A 27,507-nucleotide genomic window follows, 5' to 3' on the forward strand; every position below is an offset into this window, starting at 1 on the left:
CAGGTGAGACCTGGTGCAGTTCAGACCATAGCAGAGCACGCTTCAGCCGAGGCTGGTGTTCAGCAAGGGATGGATGCCCTGCAAAGGCTTTCCTTTTTGTTGTGAGAACTAGCAGTGAATTGTGGAAAAGCGGAAATCAGGATGGGGCACAAAGAGAAAAAGGAACAGGACCATGCTCTTTGAGCGTTCAGGTGTACAGAGAAGCAAAGCAAAAGTTTAATAAGAGAGTGGAGGCGGCCAGGCACGTTCAGGTGTCCATCTCGTGGGGAAGGACGGACGCAGGGCAGAGGCAATTCAGAAAAGTGACGCGGTGGGAGTGCGGGATGAGGATGGGGTGCGGACTGCGAGAGTGGAAACGTCACCCAAGGGACACGCAGCGGGGCTGTACAGAACCTGACGGAAGGACGGGGAAAAAAAAAGAGGTTAGGAAGGCAGGCGAGGGAGATGTCAGGAAATGAGGCGGCAGTGGGGCAGCGGGGGTGAAAACAAGACATCTCGGGGGCACAAACTGCTGGGCACCACGGGAGAAAAACGTGCCGACGTGGAAAAGGTGACAAGGAAAGAAACGGGAGAGACAACGCTGCTGCACACCCACACCCGCTCAGCGGCACGCCTGGGCCCCCCAACGCGCACACGCACCCACACCCCAAACACCCACCCGCCCGCAGGCCCCCGGGCACGGAAACACACACGTACACCCCCCCGCGCCGGGCACCCGTGGGCACACACACCTGTGGACAAACGCACACCCCCGTGGGCACACACACACACCCCCGTGGGCACACACACCCCCGTGGGCACACGCACCCGTGGGCACACACTCACCCGTGGGCACACACACACGCACCCGTGGGCACACACACACCCCCGTGGGCACACACACACCCCCCCGTGGGCACACACACACACACGTGGGGACACACATGCACCCGTGGGCACACACATGCACACCCGTGGGCACACGCACACCCCCCCGTGGGCACACACACACGCACCCGTGGGCACACGCACACGCACCCGTGGGCACACACACGCCCCCCCGTGGGCACACACACACACCCGTGGGCACACACACCCCCCCCCGTGGGCACACACACACACCCGTGGGCACACACACACACACCCGTGGGCACACACCCTCATGGGCACACACACACACCCCCGTGGGCACACACTCACCCATGGGCACACACCCCCGTGGGCACACACACACACCCGTGGGCACACACACACACGCACCCGTGGGCACACACGGACCCGTGGGCACACACACACACCCCCGTAGGCACACACACACACCCCCGTAGGCACACACACACCCGTGGGCACACACACACACACCCGTGGGCACACACACGCACACACACACACCACCGTGGGTCCGGGCCAACAGCTCGGCCTCTCGGCGCTGCCACACGCCGGCAGTGTGTAGGATCCATACGTCCCCGCAGCTCCGCGCCCGCGCCCAGGGGCACGGCGGTGCGTGCCCACGGACATGGACACGCGCGCGCGGCTCACGCACGTACACAACACATATAGATATAGATTAGATATAGATATAGATATAGATATAGATATAGATATAGATATAGATATATAGATATAAATAAACAGAGAGACGTATATATCCGCACAGACGCGCACGCACAAACGGCCGGAGGCGCACTAACCACGTCACCCGTGTCATGTCGTATCGTATCGTGTCGTGTCGTGTCGTGTCGTGTCGCCCCACGCGCCCCGGCGGGGCAAGGGAGGGGAGGGAGGGCTGGGGGGAGCCGCTCCCCGCCCCGCCCACCGCGCGCGGGCGCGTCCCCTTTAAATGCTAATGAGGCGGCGCGAGGGCCGGCGCCGTCCCCCGCTGACTGTGTTAAAACTTCGGCGGGGCCATTTTGGGGGCAGTAAGACCCGGCGCGGGCCCGAGGGACACTCACACCCCCACCCAGCGCCCTCCCGCCACGCACCATGAGCGAGGCGGCGGAGACCAGCACCGCCAACCCGGCGCCCGCCACCACGACCGCCGCCACCACCACCACCACGACCGCCGCCCCCCCGGCTGCAGCCGCCGCCGCCGCCCCCCCGGACACCAAACCCAAGAGCCCCGTCAGCGCCGCCGCGCCGGGCGCGGCTGTTGGTGAGGCGGCTGCCGGTGCTGCTGCTGCCGCCGCCGCCGCCCCCGCCACGACCGCCGAGACGGAGAAGAAAGTGTTGGGTGAGTCCACGGCCCCGCTCCCAACTTCCCGGAGCACCTGCGGCGGGAAGGGAGATGGCGAGGTGGTGACGGGGGGGGGGGACAGCACATGGCCGCCGCCCGGGGCCCAGCCCAGCTTCTTTCCTCCCCCCCCTACTCGCCGCGCCGCCTCCCGCGGCTGTGAGTCAGGCTGTGCTCCGGGCAGGCAGCCGTGCCTCCTCCTCCTCTTCCTCCACCCCTACCCTGCCCGGCCCCGGAGAAGCGCCCGCGGCCGCGGAACGCGGCCGCGGGCGCTTCTCCGGGGCCGAGCGGGGTAGTGAGTGAAGTGCAGCCATGTTGATGGGGGCATCCCCGCTTGGGAAAAGGGATTGCTGGTAAACCCTCTGTGCCCCCTTTTTCATCGTAAGGTCTTTTTTTTTGCACAGCTTCTCTGTCTATACTGCTTTCATAGTGCCTCTAGGTTTAACGTCTTGGCTTTCTTTTTTTTTTTTTTAGTTTCTACTTCATCAATAAAGAGTCAAGCAAAATGCCAAGTTGCCCCTTTGGTGCTCAACCCTAGTGCGTAGTTAGTGTGTTTTGTTTTGTGGGGTTTTTTTATCGTGATTAAACGGGATCAACCTGTTGAAAAGACTTCAGTGTGCAGTGGAAATAGGGATCTGCTGTTTATGTAGTTTTAAGAGGTTAGTAAAGGCCAAGTTGAGGCTGACTGCTAAGTGCAGAGTTGCTGAACTTCACTAAGACGGCGCCTTCTCTTCTGAAGGGAAAGACTGAGGGCTTGCTGCAGCAGGTAGAGGAGCCAGGTAAAGGATTTCTCAGGAGCTGAGTTAGGAAGGATTCTAGCAAAAGAGAAACTGCAGGTACAGTTTGCGTGATTTTTTTTTCCCTTGTTCTGTTGTCTGATTTGTCAGTAATCGGTCAAGACACATCCAGATCTGCTGGTGTGTCTGGCTGCTTCTTGCCTTAACATGGCTTGTTTCGTTATTGGTGATGTTTTTATGTTGTTTACCTATTGCTTGAAGAGGGGAGAAGAGAATGAAGGCACAAGTGCCTTTCCTGTTTAAGTAGGAAAAAGAAAACCACCGTGGTGATAGTTTTGCACACCGGCCTTATTGCTAGGCCAGCAGGAGTTGTAAGGAAAATGATAATTGATAAAAGTAATTGAAAAAGGACTTACGTTCCTGTCCACCTCAAATGCCCCTGTTAATGGTGTGTTCTCTTAAGTCTCCTCTTGCAAAGATCGTGTTAGAGGCAAGGTCTGATGCTTGCCCAGGGCATCCAAATGTCTGAGTTCTAGGAATAAGGATTAAAGTTAGTCAACCTTCTCTTCTCTCTTAGTCAGAGGAAGTTTTGGCTTTCCCTGTTAAAACTAATGAAAAGGCTGTTTTGTCGTGGGTAGGAGTGTCTGATGATTGCTTCCTCTGATAGCCTCAGCGTACAGCATCTTGTAGGAGTATGTGGGCTTTCACTTGCTGGTGGGATAGGTGTCATCACATCAATTACCTTCTCTGACTTGTCAATAAAACTGTTAATGGTTTCTTCTGGGTTTGCCTTCCTCCTTGCCTTATCTCCCTGCTATGACAGCTCAAGCTTAACAATGGCTGCACCATGGCCACATGTATGATCGGCGTAACGCTGTTGTGTCTGAGGTTCTTCCACCACCACCCCCCCCCCGTGGTAATGCTTAGGGGAGACTGTAAGACTAGTGTGGGTAGGGAATGGTATTTCCCAGTACACTGTCTTAGGGAATATACTGGAGGCTCGCCCGTGGTCTCTGGCAGCTTGTGTGAAAGGAGCAACGTAGCTCTGAAGCTGTGTGTGGATGTCTGCTTAGCAGCAGCTGGCTGGCCACACAGCGTGGGTTTGGACCACCTCTCCTTCCACCAGCCTTCTGACTTCTCTGAGGGTGTCTGTCAGGCTTCCTAGGCTTCTCGCCCTCTCCCTGATCTGACTGAAATAGGCCAACAGATTCGGTAGCTGTTTTGCGGGGGAGGGAAGGGATGATGGTGAGGGAATCAGTGGTATTAGCCTTGTTTCTTAAAGCAGGCTAAAACCTGCATGTGCCATTGGCACCTGTTTCTGTGCCCCCCCCGCCCCCCTTCCCTCGTTGACTTGTCTTAGTTCAGTGAGCTCTTGTGTGTAGCCAGTGTCTTTGTGGCAGCAGTGTCTGTACCTAGTGATGCCCCTGTGAAACTACACTTAAAACCACAACTATAAATGTTGATGCTGACAACTGTTACTGAATCAGTGCTAGGCAGTGAAACTTGGGGGTTTTAGCTCTGTAAATGGGAGGTCTTGGGAATGGATGCTGTACTAGATAGAGCCCTCTTCTCTAGTAACTGTCTCAGTCTTCTAAGGAAGAACACTTTCTGCTAAGAAAGTGTATTAAAGGAGACCAAATACTTCACTTCTAAAAGTGCGATGAGAAATGGCCTGTTACTGCTTCCAATAACAGCATCTGTACCACAATGGACTGCTATCAGCAAGCACTCCTACTTTAGCTCTGTATTCAGGCAGGGAGAAGGATGTATATAATAATGGCAAGACTGCATGAGACCAAAGGTCTGTCTAGCACTGTCATCTCCTTGTGGATGTTTAGAGAATAATGCAGGTGTAGAGCAGATGAAGGCAGTGATTTGCAATGTGGTGTTCTTGCCTCTAGCAGACTGGCTTGGACTTCTGAACTGGAGATTATCTCTAGACTATTTTCCTTCTAATTGCCTCTTGGGTTCCTCCCACCCCCCAAACATATGTAAGGCTTTTAACAAGCAGTCATCTGTAGGTGACAAGACCATTTTCAAATAAGTACTGGGTGGATTGCTTAGATAGTTGTGGTCATGCTATGTAATAAGTAAAATCTATTAAAGTCTAGAGCCCAAAATTCTCCCTTTCCTACAGGTTTGAAAAGTACAAGTTTGTGGTCTCCACCCAATTGCTGAGAGGGAAGGAGAGGTTGAAGTACCTCCATCTCTGAGTTCCTCCCACACGTTCCTATATGTTGGAGGAACAGGTTTCACCAGATCCTATAAGACACGCAGTATGGCTTCTAAGTACGATGCTGTTTGGGTGTTGTGTGAGACAGGAGCTTGTCTTGGTCCTAGAAGCCTTGGAACAGAAAGTTGGTCAGTTTGTAGCTGGTAAATCATAGAAGATCTCTAGAAGTAGGAATATAAAAAGAATAACATCTCCTGGTGTGTTTTTTGGTTACAGTGGTATTGACAGTGCAAGAAAGAGCTTGCCCAAAGTAAGGGTGTGCTGCCGCTCCACTTGAGCAAGTTGCATGGTGCGTGATACTGCTTCCTTGGCCAGTTCTGGTTTCCAAGGAAGGAAGGATAAGTCTGAGTGAAAGAGGGCACTTCTAAACTGCTTCCTTCAGCTGTGTTTCATGTCTAGCTACTAAGCTAAAGAAAACTGGTGAATGGCACTGGGATTTTTCAACTTCACTGCACATTTCTGGGATAAGAAATAAAAGAGAAGGGATGAATGGCCAATTCTGAAAATAGAGCTGGACTTAATTCTAGATGCTGTGTAGTAACTTGCTGTTCTTCAGCCAGGAGTTTAAGGCACTGCTTCCTGCTACTTCATTAGTATAAACTGAAGTGGAGATGAAGGTACACCTTGACTGTTAAGGGAACAGGTCTGGCTGTGACTTTGTGTGTAGATATAAAAGTATTTTTGTGACATTCTTGTACTTCATTATGTTTTAGAGTAACTTTAACTTTTTATTTCCAGCCACCAAAGTTCTTGGCACAGTCAAGTGGTTCAATGTCAGAAATGGATATGGCTTTATCAACAGGTATGTTTAAATTATGATAGTCCTGTTTATACTGCACTAAGACTCATGGTACAGATAATAGGCCGTGTGTTAGTAATTGCAGCAGAGACCGGAGGATCTGACTGCTAGTTCATGCTGTTGATGGCCGGATTTGGCGAGGCATTCAACAGAATTGGATATCATCTCCTCTACCCCCTCTCCCCCTTCCTCCATCAAAGGCTCTGGGTATGGGGAGAAAATGGAAAGGGTCCAACTCAATACAAATTTGGTCTGCTACTTGTTTCTCATGTTAGTTATGCTGCACCTTCACTGAGCTGTATGGGCTTTCATTGACTGCCTGTCTTTTTTTAGAGGTGCAAGTAAGGTTAGAGGATGAGGGGAAATAGTTCAGGACAAAAAATTCAAATGTTAACTGTTTGGTCAAAATACCTACTCTAAATACACATTGAGGTTTTCTGATATCATCCAACTGAAGATAATCCAGGCCTGGGTTCACAGAAATTGTATCTTTTCATGTTTAGAGGAGAAGAAAAAAATCCTGAATGGTATTGATAAGCCAAATAGCTTTAGGTTTTCTACCTTATATTGATCACACTCCAACCTTAGGTGCACAAGACCCACCCTTAAAAGTTACTGGAAGAAACTGTCTTTAAGGACTGGAATATCTGTGGGGTTGAGGGGCTTAAATGTCTTGGGTGCTTTATGAAAAATGAGGCTCCTGTGTGGTGAATGCTTGTCTTGCAGAAGATACGGCAAGTTATTTTGTCCTGCAAGTCCTTGAACTGTTACACAGAAGGTAGATTTGGATAGTGTAGAAAGGGGCAGAAGAGCCCTGTTTCATGGATCTAAAGCCAGTTCTGCTACAGTATGAATCTCAGTCTCTGGAGACTACTATCCAGTGTTATGTAAGCTTAGAAGAAAAGCTTGACTTAGGAAGCACTCTTGAAGTCCTTCATAGCAGTTGATATGAGAGTCTTCAGCTGGGATAACTTGTGAGTTTTCTTGCTAAACTGAAGTCTGCTATTACTTCGGTCCAGTGCAGCAAGTTTTGGATTATGTATTATCTTCCCAAACTCTTTGACCCACTTGTTCCCTCTGCAGAGAAGGAATTGAGTGAACAGGCAGCAGGGTCTAGGCTCTTTCTGGGTGTATGGGAACACAGAATCAAGATCTTGGAACTGTCTTTGTGTTTTGCATGTGGAAGCTTGAACTGGCTGGCCTAATCCAAGCAACTTTGTCTGGGTCCCCCTCTAATGGACTCCCCTAACACCTACTGTGCATGGTTGCTTTGAGTTTCACTGAAAGGAGAGCTCTATTAACAGCTGTGGCCAGTCCTGTTGATAGTCTGGCTTGACCTCTGGGATAACAGCTCAGGTTGCAGCCCCTGTGGAAGGTTTGGGTTTTTTTTTGGGGGGGGGTGAAATAGTGAAAGGCAAGTAGTCCAGTCATTAACTCTGCCCCATGTCAAAACAAAATATTGAATGTTTGCCAAAAGATTAGAGAACCTCCCCCTGTCCCCTCACCCTTCTGAAGGGTGGGGAGGCCTTTCTACTGTCAAGCATATGACCCTGGGAATTCAGAGAAGGGTCTTGGTAGCATAGACTTACACAGAATGTATGGAATCCAGGGGATGTACTACAGGCTGGGGGAAGAAGGGTTTCACTTGTGAAGTCAGGGATTTCTATTTAAGTCTCTTAGTCTGAACTCTCATGACTTCTCACTTTCTTTTCACAGAAATGATACCAAAGAAGATGTGTTTGTTCATCAGGTAAGAGACCAGTAATTGTACTTAGAGATGTGCACTATGATAGGTTTCTAATGCAGCCTCCTGAAACAGCCACCTAACCTTGTCCTGGCTTCTCCTTAGAATATTTACCACAAATACCTTGAATGGATGTGTATGTTGAAATTTTCAGGGAGGAATATTAGGGTGTGTTTTCCTTCTCTCGGAAGATATAACTACTGAAGGAGTAGGTATTATAACCTTTATAAACTTTCTTTTGTCTGCTCTTGATTTGAACACCGAAGGTTTTGGGGATTTTTTTGGTGTGTCTTGTTTTGTTCAGCTGTCACTCCCTTGGGGAGATGACTCCTCTGTTTTGTTAAATACCTTCCTACTTGTCTGTCCTTCCCCACCATTTCCTCATGCTCCTTGTGCCTTCTGCTTCTTCTTACCCTCTTCATTTGCAGGTCTGTTCTGTCTGCCCTCCCTGGTATTGGAGAGAAAGTGATCTAGTCTGGCTCTTGACCAGCCTAGTTGCCATCAGCTGTTGCTGTATGAGGCAGCTGCTCTTAGGAAGAAGACGAACAAGGCTCTGTGCCAAGTGTGCCCAAGCGGAGAGAGGTTGCCCAGCAGCTTGTCATTGGTTAGCTTCCCTTGAACTGTCACTAGGCTGTTCTAAGTTTATACTGTGACTCTCTGGTCACAGGCAACTAATGGGAAGATGGAGGATGCTGTCTCCATGCAATGTAAACTGATTAGTTGGCTTAGATCTGTTTTTGCATCATCTGAGACTTCACCAGAAAATTAAATACTGCCCCTGGAGTTTGTCCCATATGAAATGTCTGCAGGCCCTTGTGATCCTTAAAAGCATGAGCTTTCTCTTTGGCATAAGTGGCAGTATTTCCATCAAATGTAACCAGGAAGCTTGCACTCAGAGCTGGTCACAGAGGATGAGGATACGTGGTTATGTAGTTGTGTTAAATATGCTGGTCAACACTGAGAGTTAGTTTAGTTTCTGAGGCTTCATGACTAAATAGCCTGTGATAATGGTGTCTTTGGGTCAAGGGGTGTAGACCCTTTATCCAAAAATGGATGAAGCTGTGAGGGAATAAATCTGGTGCCTGTAATGCGTGAAGATGACAGGGAATGTGTGCAGTACACATTCTGGGTTCAGTTGGTGGATTTCAGAGCAAGAGGTCTCCGTGCCTGTACCAGTTTCTAATGGTGACTCTCCTTCCTTAATGACAGTGTGCTGTGTGCATGCTGATACAGAAGCTGCCTCTGTGGCCTGATGAGAGTGTGTCCAGAGGAGGGTGGGAAGAGTTCTAGTAGCAAAAAAATGTTCTGGATAGGCAGCATTGTAAAACTACTGTGACAATAAACGAGGTCTTAAGACCTGTGAGAAAAAATATCCTGGAAAATGGTGGTTGTGCTGATAACAGATAAGGTGGATCAGTGTTATTCTGCTTGGGAAAGCTGCCTGCAGAGACTCAGCCAGTGAAGGTCAACAGGAAGCTAGTTGGTGCTATTTGTGCTGTTTTGTCTCCTTCACCTGTAGAGATTTATTCACCTAAATGTAAACTGGCATATGAAATCCTCTTGGAGTGAGCACTGAGCAAAACCGGCCTGATGGTTTCAGAAATACCACATCATGTGCAAGCCTGCATCTGATTAACCCTCTTGGTAGGCTGTGTATGGCAGAGTAGATGCTTCCAGCTCTGGTCTGCTTTGGCTGCAATCAGATGTTCCTCAGTTCTTCCATCTCAAGCCGTTCCTGTACATGAATGTGCTCACTACCAGAGCCTGGGGCTTTCTGGCCAGAGCTCCTGATGGGGCCGCCCGGCGAGGGAGGCAAATCCATGGCGTAAGCAAACATCCTGCTGCGAGCTCCCTCTCCACGGTTAGTGCCAGTTCTGCCCCTCCTCCTCGCACCCATCCTGGCAAGGGCTGGATTACATACCTAATCCCTTCAGAATAAGGCTGACCTAGTTGAATAGATAGAGCCTTCTCCCTGCCTCCCCTGCGTGCATCCGCAGCGGGGAGGGGACAGGCCGATCTCATGATTGGAATGGGGGTTAACGCTGCTGGGTGTCTGACTATTGGATGCTATTTATAAACCTAGTACAGATTAAAATGCTTTTCTCTTTAGGGCATGCATGGCTTGCTTCGAATTAACCCTTTGTCTTGCAGGGGACCCAAGCGGTGTTTTGGGGAAGGGCAGTACTTCACCTGCTTCATCTTGCTTGCATCCTTGTTTGGTTGGGTCATGCAAGGCCCTGTCTAGGGCACCTGTGTCAGTTAGAGGTGGTGTGAGCAGTAGGGATTGATCCACCTTGCGGGGTGGAGTGTGCCTGGGGGGGAGGAGGGTCTTGCAATTTAACACCATTAAAAGTGTCAGTAGGCAGAGAAGTCCAATTTAATTAGACATAGTTTGAACCCACAAGCAGTGAGGAGGAGTTAATCTCTTCTGCTGCACAGGTCTTTCTTTTTCTTCACCGGATTGTCTTCATTGTGCACAGTTGGGTGTATGTGCGCCGGTCATGGCTATTGCTGTGACAGTGCTGGATGTGCACACAATGTGGTGATATGAGGGTATGAAAAGAACTCTTCCAAACAAAATACTCAATAGCTCTGAAGACTTCTAAAGCTGTCTGTTCATCAGTGTCCCCTTGGGAAAAGAAAGGCTTTGTCTTAATTGTGGAGTGCTGTCTGTATTAACACAAAGCATCTGTCTCTTGAATCAAAGAAGCTGGAACCTGCAGGATGCTGGTGAACAGTAACAGGGAGGAGTGTGCTCTCTCCCCTCTGGATATACAGAGTAAAAGTCTTTTCATCAGGCTTAGCTTAGGCTTGTTAGAAGCTTATTTCAGCAATGTTTACCTGCAGCTGAAGTAGTAAGTAGTAAAGCTGCAGAGTTCATGCTCTGAATTCTAGGGCTTGCTCAAAATTGTTCCTGGTTGCCTTTATAAAACAAGCCCCAGCCTACTGTGTGGCAGCCTCTATCTCCTGTTGGCAGGTTATTCAATTGCAAATAGGAATTTTTGAAGTTTCTGTCCATAAAGCCAGAACAGAACATGTGGAATCCTGTTGAATTTCTTCCATACCCTTCTCGGAGGATGTTTAAAGAGTTTCATTATTTTTAAGTACACCTTCTGCTGAGAAGAAATCTGGTAGTCCTTTCTTCCTCTGCACTTACAAGGAAGGGGAAGGAGTTTGAAATGCAACTTACTGATATCTGTCGTATGCAAAGCACAAGTCTTGAGTCAGCTGTCTCAGTACAAGTAGTAGTGAAAGAATTAAACACTTAATCTGCAGTGAAGAGAATGATTTTAGTATTGGTATATAGCATTTATGGAGAAGCTAGGACTTCCAGCCGATTTTAGAAATGGGGCAGTTACACTAACAGGTCAGCAGAAAGTGAACAAAGCTGTCTCAGCTGATGGTGGGAGTCTCTGCTGGCTAAAGTAATTCCCAAAAGAATTCACTTGAGCAGCTCATTCTCTTCCTGTATCAAAAAAACCCTCTTGGGTTGTTTTTGCTTTGGTAGCAGTAATACTTAGACTCTTGCATTCTTCCTTAAGCCATTCAGGGACGCTGCAGGGTACAGGGAAAGGTGTGGCTAGATGTAGGGCTAAAAGGGCATGCTGGCCTACTGCCTGAAACAAAGGGGACTATTCAGCAGCAATGAGAATACTTTTCCTAAACTGGTCAAGATCATCTTTAAACTGATTAGAACTTTTCCTTTAGTGGGAAATACTTTTGGGCTATTGTTGGCTGAATGAATGTAGCTGCCACGCACAGGCAACAGCTTAACAGATCTTCATTCTGCCTGTTTTTCTTGAACTGCAGATGGATATGACAATGGTTTCTTCAGTTTCTGCCCTGCATCCCATTTCTTAAGCCAGATTTGTGCCTTGTATTTGTGTCTGTGCTTTTATCTAGTGGATCTGCACTTAACTCCTTCGAGCTGACAAAAGATGCCCATATCAAGAAATTTAAAGTGAATTGGTCTTTAATAGTCTATGAGAACTTCAGTAAAAAGCTGGCTACTAGATTGCTTTGTACAGTGTGAGTTTTGGTTTTGTTTGGGCTTTTTCTTCCCTGGCCTCTTCCAGTTTGTGAACCCTTACCTAATGAACAGACAGTAGGCTTCTCCTAACTGCCTTTTGTGGAATCGTAGAAATACTCCACAGAGTGAAAGGCATCAGTACTTGACAGGCTGAAAATTGCTCCAGGTTTGAGTGTTCCTATGAATCTGAGGAGGTTGTCAACTGGTTTTGATCTGAAGCCATGTTTTTAATAGTATCTTGGGGTTTATGTCGAGGAGATAGGACTAAGTCTGTGGTTATCTGTTCTGGTACCATTTGTGTTCTTCAGGGACTCGGCTAAATTTGACATGTCTCCTTTACAGTGCTTAGGTAAAATGCTTATTTATGTTACACCAGAGTTATAGTAATTCTTCTTCAGTTACTCTTGAGTTGCTATGATACCATGTAGTAATTCCATCTTCTACAGAAATGCTCGTGGTCTTAAATTCCCTTTAGATGGTCTAAAGGTCTCCTAATGACTGAAAGCATGGATGTCACTTGTTGCTGGAGCTGCCTTGGTACAGCTTGCAGGAGATCAAATGCTCACCGTGAACTCTGTACAGAAGTATGTAATGATCTGGATATTTAGTAGTTTTGGCAGAGGGGATCCTGGGACAACAGCTGATTTGTAAACTCGTAAGTACTGAGAAAGGAGTAAACCTTGACCTGTGGAGTAAGAGACATCTGTGTATTTGAAATATCTTGGTGACTGGTCTGGTGTGTAGAGTTAGGACTGTAGCAGAATAATACTGTCCTTCCCTCCTCCACAGGGCTATGAATATGTAAGATAATAAGTACGGTAAGATAATTTTCTGTATCTTCTTTCTTTAAAGACGGCAATAAAGAAAAACAACCCACGGAAATATCTGCGCAGTGTCGGTGATGGAGAGACTGTAGAATTTGATGTGGTCGAGGGAGAGAAGGTGAGACATTATGGAGATCTAGGGGTGTTATCCAACAGAGTTAACATCACTTTAGTGGGGAGTAACAGAAAACCTTAGCTGTGTCTAATATGTTAATCCCTGGAAGATCTGTTTGTTTTTCTTTTTAAAAGGCTTCATGAAGTATTTCTAGATATGAATTAAAACTCTTAACTACATCCTAGTTCTTCTAGAATCTGTAATTTTTCCTTGATATAGAGGATTTGAAGCTTGTAGCTTGCCCAGCGATCATTAACTGAGGCATACATTGCCCTGAAGAATTTGTTTTGGAGTCTGGTAGCTTATTAACTGTAAGAACCTTCAAGTTCTTTGCACTTCTATTTGCTCAATTTTTTGAGTTTTCTGATTTTTTTTTTTTGCTTGTTTTTAGTCAGCTACTTTTTGCTTTTTCCTCTGAACTAATCCTGACTGATAGGGTCTTAACTCATGATTGTAACTGTTGGTTATGGGGTTGAGAATAAAAAAAACCTGGCTTTGCACTATGTGGGAGAAAAGAGTTTCTGTAGCTTGGAACTGATGCAAAAAAGCCTCTTTTCTGTTTCACCTTCTTCCTGTGCTGGTTGTTCTCACACCACCCTGGTTTACTTTCTTTTGGCCTTTTAGGGTGCAGAAGCAGCTAATGTCACTGGTCCAGATGGAGTCCCTGTAGAAGGCAGCCGCTATGCTGCAGACCGGCGTCGCTATCGACGTGGCTATTTTGGCCGACGCCGTGGGCCACCCCGAAGTGTAAGTTGAGTTTCTTAAAACTGTGGTCATCCTACCTCCTCAGCAGTATTCTGATTCTCTAAGGGAACTGCAGGTTCAGCACTGGTATATAGTAAGCTGTCAATGCTTAACTAAGTTGTGGGTGTTCCTCAGTAATATTCTGGGTTCTTCTAGCACATCATTGATGTTGATACTGATATTTTCTATTATTGGGTGTCCTACCTTCCTTGGCATGTCTCTGTAGAATATGTTAAAAGCATCTCTTTGGCTGTTAAGGTACCTGTTTGTTTGAAGAATAAACACAGAGGAGTGAGACACAAGTGGTTCACCATGCCCTTTACTTGAAGCAAGGGGAAGTATTTATATTGTTCTAAGTAGCATAACCGTAACTCAGAACGGTTACTTGGAAGACTGGATTTGTTTAGAAGTTTGTCACTTACACATGGCATGGTGGTAGTTTGACCAACTAGTTGAAACCTCCAGGTGTCATCCCTTTGTAGGCCTCTGCCTACAGCAGTTCAGTGTAAAGTTAATGCATTTTTTTTCTTTAAAATAGCTATGCACTGCTGTTCATAACATCTGCAAGCCTTCCTAAGCAGCTTGCAGAGGGAGAAGTAAGTATGAGGTACATGGCTGTAGCTCTAGCAGTTACCACTCCCATCCACACTGTGCTTGTGCTAAATTGCTGCCTGGAACAATCTGACAAACCGGAACATACTCCAGTCTTTATTATCTCTAATCGTCAAGTCTGTGATGATCACCTGCAGAAATGTGTGAGTGATCCAGTATGAAAACCCTGGTGGAAGTCTCTGCCCAAGCAATGTAACTCTCTTCTCATCTTGTTCTACAGAGTTGACAGCACAGGGGCGAACAGAACAAGTTGTCAAATCTTTCCTTAAAGCCTAGCTGTTTATACTAGCTATCACGAGGTCTTGTCTTTAATCCTGCTGGACACCACTCAGCCTTAAATACATGAAAGGTGTTCTGAGTGCCTTGAAGACAGCTAGAAGCTGGTGCTGGTAACTGATGGCTTATTACTGGGTATGTCTTTGTTTTTGTGGTGATACAGTTTGTAGCTTCAGCTTTCATGTCAAGTGGCAAAAGAACTAGGATACTTGGTTTTGTTCAGCTTTTTAATGTTTCAAGTCTTATCCCTTTGCTCTCCTGAGATTAAAATCTCCCTCAACTGTCTTTATGGGGAGTGAATGCGTTAGTTTGTAGTATTGGTGTTGTCTTGGAGTTGCTTCAGATTTTAAATGATCGGACATATCAAGCCTTAGACAACTCTGTGTACTGCTGGGTATGGAAAGCAGCTGTTTCTTTCTGCCTGAGGAGTGATAATGTGAGACCCAGCTTATGCATGGGGAACATTCAGTTTCAGGGTACTCATGCTGGGACATGTTCTCTTGGATGTCTAATGTAAACTCATGCAGCTGAAAATCTGGCTTGCATGTGACACTAATGCACTTGCATCCTCGTACTTGAAGATGTACACAAGAGGAACAAATTGCGATACCACTGTTTTCCTTTGGCTTGCTTATATCTGAGTCCCCAGACTGATTTGGTGTGGGTATCAGACCTTAGCTGTTGTGTGACTGGTGCCTGATGTCCTATGAAGTCATCTCTCATTTTGTAACCCAAAACATACTGCTCTCTTGGGGACCATTCACCCTGGAAGAATTACAGTCTTCAAAACTTACAGATGATAATTTACAAAAGGACGTTAACCTGGCTGTTTCCCATTGTTCATGAGATTTGTTGGTCCTTCTCTTTAGCTTGCTGAGTATCCTCTGAATGTCAGTGCGTTGACTGCTCCTCTGGATTTGGTATCGTCTGATAAAATTAAGAGTAAATTCTGTTTCATCCAGGATGTTATAGCACCGTTCCCTTAGCATGCCACCCTAACAAGTAACAAATCAAACTCCATGATCGCTGTGACCTTTCAAAGGTGTTACTGGCCAGGCAGTGACACTGGCCAGCCCCTTCAGCACTCTCAAATGTATCCTGTGTAGTCTCAGACTTGTATGTGTAGGACTTCAGGGATCCTTCCTTTTCATGATTGAGCGTGGTCAGGAGTTACTTGTCCAGCCAAAGTTGATGTTCTGCTGTGCCTGCTCAACTCTCTGCATGTTGCAGTGGACCCTTCTTGTGTTCTGAGCTAATTTGAGGTACAGCCAGTTCTGTTGGGCCTTATTACCCACTCATTTATTTGTTGCCTGAACAGGTCAAAGTTCTCCTTTAAGGAGGTCTTTGCAGGGACTGTCCCTGAAGTTGTCCTAGTGTAGGTCAGTGAAAGCACTCAAACTTGTCCAGATACTGTCATCCCCTGTGTGCTTGCTTTAATGGATCAGTTGAGAGTAGAGTGAATCCTCATCTGAAGCTGTCAGTATTTCCTTCTGGAGAGTTTTCACTTGCATCAGTTAACACATTCTTCACACTGAAACTGCTTGGCTGATGCATCTTGGAAGATGCTTCTTTCTAATATCCTTTTTCTTTCACAAGGGCTCCTCTTTCCCCTTCTATTCCGACATGGGTAAAGGTGGAGGAAAGGTAGCAGTGTGTGTGAGCTGTAGCAATATGTGTATACACTGTTCTGTATGGTCCTGTGAACAGGTGCATGAAAGGTTGTGCCTCTCTACTTGAGGAAGTATTTTTGGCTAACTGTCCTGCAGGATATTTCTGGGACAAGTTTGTTTTGCTGATGGTATGGCACTTTTGGGCTCTGTCTGCTGAAAGGATATTTACTCTGCTGCACACCTGAAGGAAAAGGTCTCAGCATACTCAGGCCTGCTATGCTTAGAGATCTACTAGGCTGCAGAGGTGAAAGGTTTTGCCGGAGCTCAGCTGAGCCTGTATTTACTGAAAAATCGTTTCATTTGTTGGGGTGACTTTTGACATAGTGGCTTTCTAGGTTTTCAAGAACTCTTAATGATGTCTCTTAGCAACTCCAGTGCAGCAAGAGTTGATTTATCCTTGCTTACTGGCATGGGTTTAGGCCAACTAAAGATACTACCCTTTTTTTGTCATACTACCTCCAATGTGCCTGTACTCTGTGTGTAACTTACTAGGTCTGGTTTTGAGCACACTGTGTGAATTTCTCAAGAGTGAAGAGAACCTTGAGGAATCTGAGGTATTTAACCAGCTCCAGTGGAATTGTCTGGATTGCACGGAGAGTTCTGTGGAAAGTGGAAGTACTTGTTTATATCAGAAATTTCTTAACTGTATCTACTACAGAAAAGAGGCTGCACTCTTCACTAAACTGTGACAACATAGATATGGCAGGGAGCTGTAGTCAGAATGTTAGAACAGGCAATGAATTGTGGAGTAACCTTGAGAACAGATGACGCCCTCACATACATATCGTGTGTATACTAATAGAAGAAGCCTCTATATAAGTGAGTTGGAAAATAAGCTAAAGAGCTTGAGAGCTGTTTTAGGAGCTATGCTATTTCTTAGAGAGAAGAAACCTGAAAAGATAAATAGTACTACACAAAAGCTAGAGACTGATCTGAAGAGATACAAGAACCAGTGAAGAAATCAGGGGAAGCAGATGGGTAAAAAGCCCATTGCAGTTACAGTTAATGCTTACAAAACCTTTTTTTGGGGGACAGCAATAAAATTTTGTATCTTTTTACGGTTAGAGAAATTTCTGTGAGAGATCTTCATGGGGAATCACAGCCTGCCTGCCTGCCTATTTTTGCCTTCTGAGGAAAGTGTAGAATGCAGCAGGCCAGCTTCATTCGTTTGTCCTTTAGGGTGACCTCATGTTTTGTTGGAAGGTATTAAGCAGAGTTGGAAGGTTCTTGTGGGGCAGACTGAGTGAACAGGATCATCTGTGTGCTAGACATGGTGTGGTGCTTTTAGGAGAGTACAAATGAATATGAAATGCTTTTCTAATGAATCAGTACAGTTGCTATCAGTAAGGAAAACCAAATACACTTACTATCAGTAAGGTAAAACAAGACATCAAAGCTCAGGTTCTGTTTTCTGGTCAGATTGCATCGGTGTCAGTAATTTCTGACAGCATGGCTGGTTTATTCTGGAACTATACTTCATATCTGGCCAATAGACCTAGGTCAATTGACAGTGATACTAATGTAATGTGTTGAATTTTTGTGATACTATAGAAGATGCAGGAAACTATTAGGACTTCTGGGCTAAGCAATTCACTTCCTTTTGCTACTGTTTTCAACTGATCGTTTAAACCAAACCTATTTAAAATACTGACACAGCAACATTCAGTTCAAGATGAATAGGAAAATGTTTGTGTTTTTGAGTAATGCTTCATCAGGCTTAGTCATTCTTCCTGTCACTACAGAAGTTGGAGTCTTTTATCTGAGATTCTAATGCAGCCCTCTGTAGGGAGGAGTGGACTTGGGCTGTGCCATTAAAAACATTCAGTGCTGCCTTGTAAAGAGTTGTGAATGATGCTGACTGTCAAGTGCTATAGGAGAGCTTTGGCTGATGAAAAATAGTGTTGTGTGCCCCTCCCTACAATTAGGTTGGTTGATGCTGTGTTAGCTTCTGGCACATTTGCCCCTCAGACAAGACCCAGTAGGCCTTCATGGTTCTGTATTTCTGGCATTGCAGTGGTAATGAGCACTGATTCCAATCCTGGGAAAGAGATGGTGATTATGATGGAATATATTCAGGATTGTTTTAGTTCTGCATCCTCTCATCCCTTCATGTCTTGGTGCTCTCTTCTGTTTCTGTGCCTTACCAGCTCTCACATGAGGAAGAGTGAGAGCAGGAGCAGCATTAGGTCCTTGCTTCACAAAAGGCAGATCCTAAGAGTTCTGAATCACTATTGCTGCACACAATACTGGCAGTGCTATTTCTCACCTTACTGTCAAGAGATGCCTCTGACCACACATCACAGGTCTGTTAAAACTGTAAAGTTATGTAGTACAAGGCATCTTGGTACAAACAGGACAGATTGGTACTGCAAAGTAGATATAAGTAGTATAATGCTGTTGTAAACTTGGAAGTATAATTTTCCTTTTGTGTTCTGAGTCTCTCGGGTACTTCTCAACGGCTATCAGATGCTACCTATTATTACTACCCACTTGGTGGGAGTTCCTCTTGATATTTAGTTATCCTGATGAGTTTTATACATGAGAGAACATAACAGATAATGTTACTTATGATGGTGTTTTTTAAATTGAATTCTGATTTCTCTCTGCTCAGCAGCTGAGCCTGTCATTGTTAAGAGTAGTTGATATAGCTATTTCTAAGTGCAGTGTGTGAAATATTCCAGTTGCCTTTAGGCTGTGTCTCTGTGCTTTTTGGAAACTTCAAAAGCTACAAGGAGTGCTTGGAACAATTAATGTGTTTGGAGGGTGTTTTACTGTGGTGAGAGGAGAAGATTGTCCAGGTTGGTCACTGAGGTTCATTTAATTCCTCAAGATTTCTTGTTACAACCTACAGCAGTCCAGCCTTTCTAAATGCTAATCGTCATGTTATCTTAGCTAAGGAAAAGTTCACTGCCCATGTAGTTACCCAAGACTGACAGTTAAAATATGATGATGGTGGTTAAAATAGCTGTGTGAAATGGGAAGGGGACCTGTCAAACTTCAGTGTAGACTACTGAAAGGCTGTCAGGAAGCAATAGCTTTTGTTCTCTGCTGGATCAGATCCAGCAGATCTGGAAACAGAAGTTAAATTCCTTCTTTTAAAGGGAAGAATAGTGTAATGGGAATGGTTAATAATGTTTGTTTTATTAAAAATTACATTATTGAAAACAAACAACAAACTAGGACAAAAACTGAAATACAGCTTTATTAGTTAACAACTAAAGGGGAAAGATAACTGCTGCATCCCTGAAAGGTTGAAAATGTTGTATTTGACATGATGTGGTACAGTTTTATTCTATCTTTAAATTTCTTTATGTTTTTTGTGGGAGTTCTCAGTGGAATGGGGCTTCAGTGTAGAAAGAAGCCAGAAGTGGTCTCTGGCAAGTTTGTGTGATGTCTTTCAGTTCATGTCCAAATTCAGAGGTGTCCTGATCAACAGCTGCCTCCCCATGACATGGCCTTGTAAGGGGTAAATGTGTTATGTCTGGAAATGCACTTTCATATACATCAGAGAAGTCAGGTTCGCTGCCTTTCTTGGCAGACAGGGAGGAGGCATCATCAGGTAGCTTCTTAGTCTGTTACTCTGAGGAATGAGGGTAGCATTATTGGCTTTTGTTGTTCTGTCCTACTCTTTCTTTGCCCAAATTAAACTCTTTTGAGTATCTGCTGCTTTTTACCCTATGTGCTGGTGTTTCTGTACTGATACAGTGTTTTTGAACTTCTGTTCATGTCACTGGGCTTTATAGTTAATACAGTCCCTGTGAAATAAGATAACACTTCACCTTTAACTCTGTCTTCTGTTTTCTTTTGATTGTAGGGTGGTGAGGGAGAAATCAAGGATGGGGTTACAGAAGGAGGACAACTTCATCAACAAGTCCATAGGAATCCCACGTATCGTCCCCGCTATCGCAGGTTTGTACAGTTTCCTTTGCTCATCATTAAATTTGGATGCTTTTGTGGTCTATACAGGTGTCACTAAGAGCAGGAGGCTGTATCCCCTGGCATTAATGTGTATGCAAATGGTAGGGACAGTGAGAAGCATTATAATTACTAAGAGAAAGGTGAGCCACAGGAGTAAGGAAATAACTGTAGAATTTGTTTAATGTGCTTATATAGTGCTAAGACCTAGGAATAGGTCAAGAAAGAGCAAGGAATTCTTTGTATCCTGTTACTTCTCACAACTGAGCAACATATTGAACTGAGCGAGTTGCAGGATCTCTGTCTTTCCAGCTGAACTCTTTCTGGACAAGTAAAGAATCCAAATCCCACTTGGTCTGGGACAGCTAGGCCCACTATCTGCAGGGGCAGGGTGTGCTTTATAACTTTGCTTGTGGACTCCAGGTCAGCTCTGGACTAGTACTTTAAGCCCATCCAGCGCAGTCTTACATGTCACTCAGGCTTGGTTTTATGCACTGGTGCTACTTGTAGGTATTGAACAGTTGGCTTTCCTCTGTAAAAACTTTCCTCTGTGTCCTGTCCCTTCCAGGCCATTAGGTTGTGTGATAGCATTATAGTTGTCTTGTAGTATCCTGTGCTAATGGAGGGTATTGCTGTCAGTCAAGATTTAAACTTTAGGTTCTTTGAGGGCTCCTAAAGGAGAAAGTAACAGACTAGGTTTATTAGTGACTTTTGCTCAAACTTCTGGGGAAAGGGAGTGCTGAAGAGACTGGAGAGCTTCCAGGAAAAATGTAACTCATCAAAATCATTGAAGGGGGAAAGAAAATAATCTGAAGAGTGGAAGTGACTAATGACGTTGAGGCTGGGAGAAGAAACAAGTGAATATAGAGGTCCTCAGAATAATGAGTAGCATGGAAAGGATGGATGAAATTGGTTTTGCTTTTTCTGATAAAAGAATACACTATGAGGAGCCTTGAAATGAAGGAAATGGAAGACATAGTGAAAAACAAAAAGAGGTTCATAGAACCATAGGACAGCCCAGGTTGGAAGAGACCTCAAAAATCATCTGGCTGAATCTTTCAAGGGAAAAGGAGCCTATGTGAGGTTATCTAGCACCCTGTCCAATCACACCTTGAAAGCCTTCAGTGATAGACTACCACATTCCTGGGGAGCGTGCTCCAGTAATTGATTGTTCTCAGTGTAAATCTTTCTTACATCAAGCCAAAACCTCTCCCAGTGCAACTTGTACCTGTTGCCCATTGTATTCTTATTGTGGCTCCTTGTGAAGAGGAAGCCTTTGTCCTCTTTGCAGCTGCTCTTTAAGAACCGAATTATTGTGAGTTCCCCCTACCCCTTCTCTTCTCCAGGGAGAAAAGACCTAACTCCCTCAGTCTTTCCTCGTCAGGCAGTTTCTCCAGCCCTCTGATCACCTTGGCCCTCCTTTGGTCTGTATCTAGTCTGTTCCTTTTTGAATTGTGGGGACCAGAACTGGACACAGGACAGCAGGTGTGGCCTGATCAGTGCTAAGTAGAGTGGGATGTTCAGCTCTCTGCTACTAATGCTTCTGTGGATGCAGCCCAGGATCCATTTTGCCTTTGTTGCTGCAGTGGTGCCATCCTGACTCACGGTCAGGTTGCTGACTCGGGTTGTTATACATACAGCAGATTACTGGACCTTTTTGCCACGGGATGCTGGTGATGTTAAAAGCTTGCATGAGCTTGGGGGAGACTGGTCTAATAACTAGAAGAGTACCACTGTGATATCCCTAAATAGGCAAACTATCTGGCTCAGGAAATCCCCAGTGTGGAAACCAGTTGGAGGCTGGGAGGCTATTTGGGAAGTAGGTTTCCTTGTCCTTTATTTTTCCCTAGGGATCTGTAAAACTGGGAAAAATGGATGTTTGAAGACCCAGTAGGCCACTCTTATGTTCTCAGTAAAGATCCCTTGGAGTTCATATGAACATTGATGCTTTTCAGTGAGATATGTGAAGTAAGTTGCTGAGTCATCTGTGTTAGTCATACCTTAAACTAGCCAGTATAGGATTGTTTTTATTTCCCAGCCTTAGTTCTGACATGGCTGCTCCAGCTTCCAGCCTCTACACTGAGGGAACAATTCCATAGCTGAGGAATTTGATGCAGTTAAAAATATCGGTGTGAAATAGTCATCTTCTGACTGTCATACCTTTTGAGTTGTTGCCTTACTTTTTTTTACTTGAATTCCTTTAAGTGGAAAAGCTCACTCCAGATTCTTGGCTTCTTGTGACTTGTTTTATCACGGAGAATGAGTAATCCAGTGTTTTATTTAATTTGTCATTTTTACTGGTGTTCTTCATGAAGTGCTGTGATATGGTCCGCCCCAACATCCTTCTCTCTAAGTTGGAGAGTGTTTAGTGGATGAGGAGTTGGTTGGACAGTCACATCCAGAGGGTAGTGGTCAACAGCTCAATGTCCAGATGAAGATAAGTGGTGTCCCTCAGGGGTTCATACTGGGACCAGTACTGTTTAATATCTTCATCAGTGACACAGACGGTGGGATCGAGTGTACCCTCAGCAAGTTTGCAGATGATACCACGCTGAGTGGTGCAGTTGACATGCCTGAGGGATGGGATGCCATCCAGAGGGACCTGGACAAGCTCAAGAAGTGGGCCTATGTGAACCTCATGAGGTTCAAGAAAGCCAACGGCATGGTCTGGCACCTGGGTTGGGGCAACCTGTGGTATCAGTACAGGCTAGGGGATGAAGAGATTGAGAGTAGCCCTGTGGAGAAGGACTGGGGGTACTGGTGAAAGAAAAGCTGGACATGAGCTGGCATGGCAGTGTATGCCCACAGCCCAGAAAGCCAACCATATCATGGGCTGCACCAAAAGTGGTGTGGCCAGCAGGCCAAGGGAGGTGATTCTCCTCCTCTGCTCTGGTGAAACCCTACCCGAAGTATTGTGTTGAGCTCTGGGGTCCTCAGCACAGGGAAGATGTAGACCCAGAGGAGGGCCACAAAAATGATCAGAGGGTTGGAGCACCTCTGCTGTGTGCAGGAAGGCTGAGAGAGTTGGGGTTGTTCAGCCTGGAGAAGAGAAGGCTCTGGGGAGATGTTATTGAAGCCTTTCAGTAATTAAAGGGGCTACAGAAAACATGGGGAAGGGACCCTTTATCATGGAGTGTAGTGATAGGAAGAGGGGTAATGGTTTTAAACTGAAAGAGGGTAGATTCAGAGTAGATGTAAGGAATAAATTTTTTTATGATGAGGGTGGTGAAACACGGGCACAGGTTGCCCAGAGAGGTGGTAGATGCCCCATCCCTGGAAACATTCAAGGCCAGGTTGAACAGGGCTCTGAGCAACCTGATCTAGTTGAAGATGTCCCTGCTCATTGCAGGGGAGTTGGACTAGATGAACTTTAAAGGTCCCTTCCAATCCAAGCCAGTCTCTGATTCTGTTCTCAAGGAGCTGATTTGTATTAGTCTACCACTCACTTGGTCCTCTTCATCTTGTCCTTGTCTTTCTGTCAGCTAGCTTAAGAGGCCAAGTTCCAACATTGAATTCAGAGAGATAACTATGAAATGGATGCAATTCCCATTTTTTCATATGCATGTTTGCTCAAAAGCAAACAGCAAGATGTAAATAACAGTGCAAGAGCAACAAGAAGCTGAAGTTCATAGGAATAACAATCTTGTCCTAAATTTTAATGAATACCTGTTCCATGCAAAATGGATCTATCCTTTTGGATGCTGGGTCTAGAACCACAAGTCTTCTACCTCTACCTGAGCTTTTCTATCTGTGAATGTTTGTGTTAAAGTTGGTTCTCATCCAGGATTGTGGGAAATGGAGTAATACCTACAAGCAGCAGCATCAGTATCTGAGCTGAATAAATTTAATTCTTGAAAGTCTTCATTAGCATTGGGCAGTCAGGAATAGCACCACACCAAGTACAATGAGGCACCTGAGCTTTTACATATCATGTGAGTGAATCACAAGCTGGATAATTTGCCCATGGCTAACAGGAATTTAAGCATTTCTGATGCATTTTTCCTAGAAGAGGTATGATATATCCTGTATGAGTGGGGAATGCTTTTGTCTGAGTTAATGGGTAGGTATTGCTTGCATTTACGTGCACTAAATCCAGTGACACTAGTGCTTTTATGTTAGATTCCTTTGGAAAAGCTAAATTGGCTTTTGGGACTAGATAGCTGTGGATTAGCTAAACCAGCTAATTGGAACTAGATAGTAGGTGGTGACTTTGTCATCACTTTCAGCAATTTTTTTGACAGTTGATAAACATACTTTGTTTATACTGGAGATGGGATGAAATGCTCTTGCATATTTCAGGAACATGGACTTGATAGTTAGTGTTAATGAGGTCTCACTGGCCTGCCTGAGACAAGTGCTATGCTTACAGGGCCAGGAGGGGCAACATAAGGGAAAGAGCCAAGATCCAGGAATGGTTTACAGGTGGAACAGCTTCCCAGGGATTGCACCATTAATTATGAATAGGACTGGGCTGGTGTGTAGCTGTGCCAAGGCTAACTTAGCAGAATTGGCCTGTGAGGCCACGACTGACTCTTCTAGCCAGTAACCCCCATGGGCTAATGACATCTTTATTGTCAGACAGACAGAATATGCTGATGTAGGTTTGACAGTGAAGAGACACTCAGGTTGCTTGTCTTTGGCTAGCATATAGTTGGAAGGCAAACTCCAAAGTGATGGATTGCTAGCATTCAAAATTGTTAAAAGATGGTACTTTGGTTAGAGGTCCTTGGGCTAAAGTTGTGGTAGCTTAACCTTCTCAGGCTGCTTTCATACCTAACACCTATTTCTCCCTGTGTTCAGAGGGCCGCCACGTCCACGCCCTGCCCCAGTGGCTGGAGAGGCTGAAAACAAAGAGAACCACCATGAGGCCAATGCTATGAGCCAGCAGCCACTTCGCCGTGGGTACAGGCGCCCATACAACTACAGGCGTCGACCTCGTCCACCCAACGCTCCAGCTCAGGATGGGAAAGAGGTAAGTAAGCACGCTCCTGGCAGAGACAGAGTTCTGATGGGGTGAGTGCTCGAGACCTTCTGTCCTGTGGGAGTTTTAACCAGTGTGGTGTTGGTGTCCTGGAGGAGTGCTGATGGTTGAAGGTGGCTGGTTTTGTTCCTTTTCCTTCTGACCTTTGAGAATGAGGAGTTTATCTTAAATGGAACCATCAGTGGGATGGGGGTTGCTTCTGGATAGCTCTTATTTGGGGTCAGACTGTAACAGATACCTCTGAAATGGAGGGAAAGAGTTGTATGTTCCAGCTTCCTCAGACCTTCAGTCTGTATGTAGTAGAAGACATGGATTTGAAAGCTCCAGATCCATTTCCTGACCTGCTTGAACCAGATGATTTCAGGGAACTGTTTGTAAACAGATTATTTCTTTACCTTAATGAGAAAAGACCTTCTTATTCTATATGGACTTGAGGCGGTCCCCTGACATTACCTGCTGTGTAATACTTAAATTTTAGTGTATTTCCCATAGTTAATATTTCTTTTTCTGAGGATTTGTCTTGATCATTTAAACACCTGGGTTATGGTGGCCCTACCACAGAAGAGAGGAAGGGGCTGGAGGTCAGTCTTTGCCTATAACAAAGCTTTATTGTGTCTCAGACAAAGGTGACTGAAACACCTGCTGACAATCCTGCTCCAGTGACCGAGCAGAGTGGTGCTGAGTAACGTCCGGCTCCCCAGGCACCTTTACCATCCCTCAGGTAAGGAGTACAGACAGCTCCTGTTCTCCTGCTGAAGCAGCATTGTGTATGCTTCTAGGACTTGGGCTCTGGCCTTACCTATGGCTGTATATTTATCATAACTTCTAAGAGTGCCCTACAGACAAACCAAGAACAGTCTGCTGCTTTTCTCTTCTTTCTCTCTTCCACCTCTGTGTTTGTATTTCTCACAAAGTAAATTTTGCTTTACAATTCTGATTTTTCAGGGAGATCTATGTGGTCTATTTAGCAGTAACATCTGCTGATGAGTTAGTAATGTTTTGTTTTAGGAAGATACTGTACACTCAGTTTATGGAGAGGATAAGCCAGTCATACTGTCTTATCATAACAGCTCCCTCTCCACCTGACATCTCAGCTCTTCAGCGGGAAAATGAAACTTAAACTGCCTTTTTTTAAATTTGGCTCTTCAACAGGTGTCCTAAAATACAACTTAAAAGTAACACCAAAGAAACACACAAGCAATAAATTGTCAACAGTGATGACTAAAGTGAAGATTTGAAACATCAGAACTTAAAAGAAAAAAATTTACCAGCAGCTGAGATCCAGGGAACGCCTGCAAGATAGATGCATGAAGAGAGAAAGAGAGCGAGATTCAGAAAGAGCAACCTCCCCAGTTTCAACAGCAACTGTGGGGTTTTTTTTTTTTTAGAATTTCACTGTTTCGCTAGTATTGAATTTTTCAATTTTTCTTTTGGTATCAAACTGAAAAGGGAAAAATAACCCAACCAAAGAACTGAAATTAAAATCAAATGCTTTTTTTATTGGATGCTGGTGCTAAACCTCCCAGGTGTGATGAGTTTTTTTTTTTCTGTGCCAGTCCTGTTCACTTCAGGACACGGGGAGGAGAAACTTCCGCTTTCCTTGGTAAGATCTATTTGAAACTGTGCAGCATGGGTGACGTTCCTCACAAATAAAAGTGATTTCAACTACCAAAAAGAAAAAGGTTTCAGTATGTTTGTTCATGTTTACTTTTAAAATAATTCATTTTTTAATCTTGATGCTTCAGCATTTATATGTGTAAATGAAAGCTGCCTCTTTAGTGTGTGATATATCTTGTGTAAAACCATGCTGGATGATACATGTGCAAGGACATGGCTAGGTTAGGTTACTTTAATCCAAAGCTTCCACAAAGAAATGTGCAATAGAGCTATACCTACTCTGTCCCCTCTGTTCTGGCTGAAATGACATTAATGTTGTGTTTTTCTGTTAACATCTTCTGGCAGGAGTTTGGGGTATTTGGAGGGGGTCACTGGGATATTTTCCCCGTCTGTTTTGCTAGGCTGTTGTGTTCTGTAAACAATAGAATCCAAGCAGCTCCTCTGCTCAAAGTGGGCTTAGTAACTCCCTACTTTATTCAGGCTTCTGTTCCAAATAACAGCACTATGTTCTATTGGCCTCCCCACTTTTCCTTATTTGAAACCAGTAGAATATCTGTACCTGTGCATCTTGTGTTAATGAGCAAAGTAGTTAGCTGTCTTAGTAATGTGTGTGTGTTCCTAACGTTCCTTCCTAAAATTTGGATGTCTTACAAGTGTTATCAGTCTACTTCCAGCTGTTGAATATGGGTGTGTTTCTTCAGCTATCTTGTCCTCATTTTCTAGTCCAACACTTCTCATGTTCCTGTCTAGCTGTTGCTGTTATCCAAACCTTAGATAGTATATTTGTTTCCTTAAAACACCTCTTTCAGTTCTTAGCTATGCAGTCTCTACCCAGCCTTTGCTGAGTAACACTTCATGTAAAATCCATTGGTCTGGAGCAACACTGTGACTGCACACATGTGGAACTAAATGAGAGCAGATTCTGGGCAGGTACTTTCTGTCTTTGACTCTTCTAGTTTCCATGTTCTTTCACATTATTAATTAAAAGTTATACAAGGTTC

General features: G+C 45.1%; 1 protein-coding gene across 1 annotated transcript; it reads left to right on the forward strand.

Moving 5' to 3' along the window:
• Positions 1-1,857: 1,857 nt before the first annotated feature.
• YBX3 (Y-box binding protein 3) lies at positions 1,858-26,570 on the forward strand. The gene is made up of 9 exons (XM_074901852.1): positions 1,858-2,209; positions 5,918-5,981; positions 7,695-7,728; positions 12,605-12,694; positions 13,316-13,438; positions 19,808-19,902; positions 24,709-24,880; positions 25,510-25,610; positions 26,042-26,570. The coding sequence occupies exons 1-8, from the start codon at positions 1,963-1,965 to the stop codon at positions 25,573-25,575; spliced, it is 891 nt and encodes a 296-aa protein (XP_074757953.1). The 5' UTR covers positions 1,858-1,962; the 3' UTR covers positions 25,576-25,610; positions 26,042-26,570.
• Positions 26,571-27,507: the final 937 nt, after the last annotated feature.

This window comes from Athene noctua, chromosome 3, assembly GCF_965140245.1.
Source record: "Athene noctua chromosome 3, bAthNoc1.hap1.1, whole genome shotgun sequence".
Taxonomy (NCBI): Eukaryota; Metazoa; Chordata; class Aves; order Strigiformes; family Strigidae; genus Athene; species Athene noctua.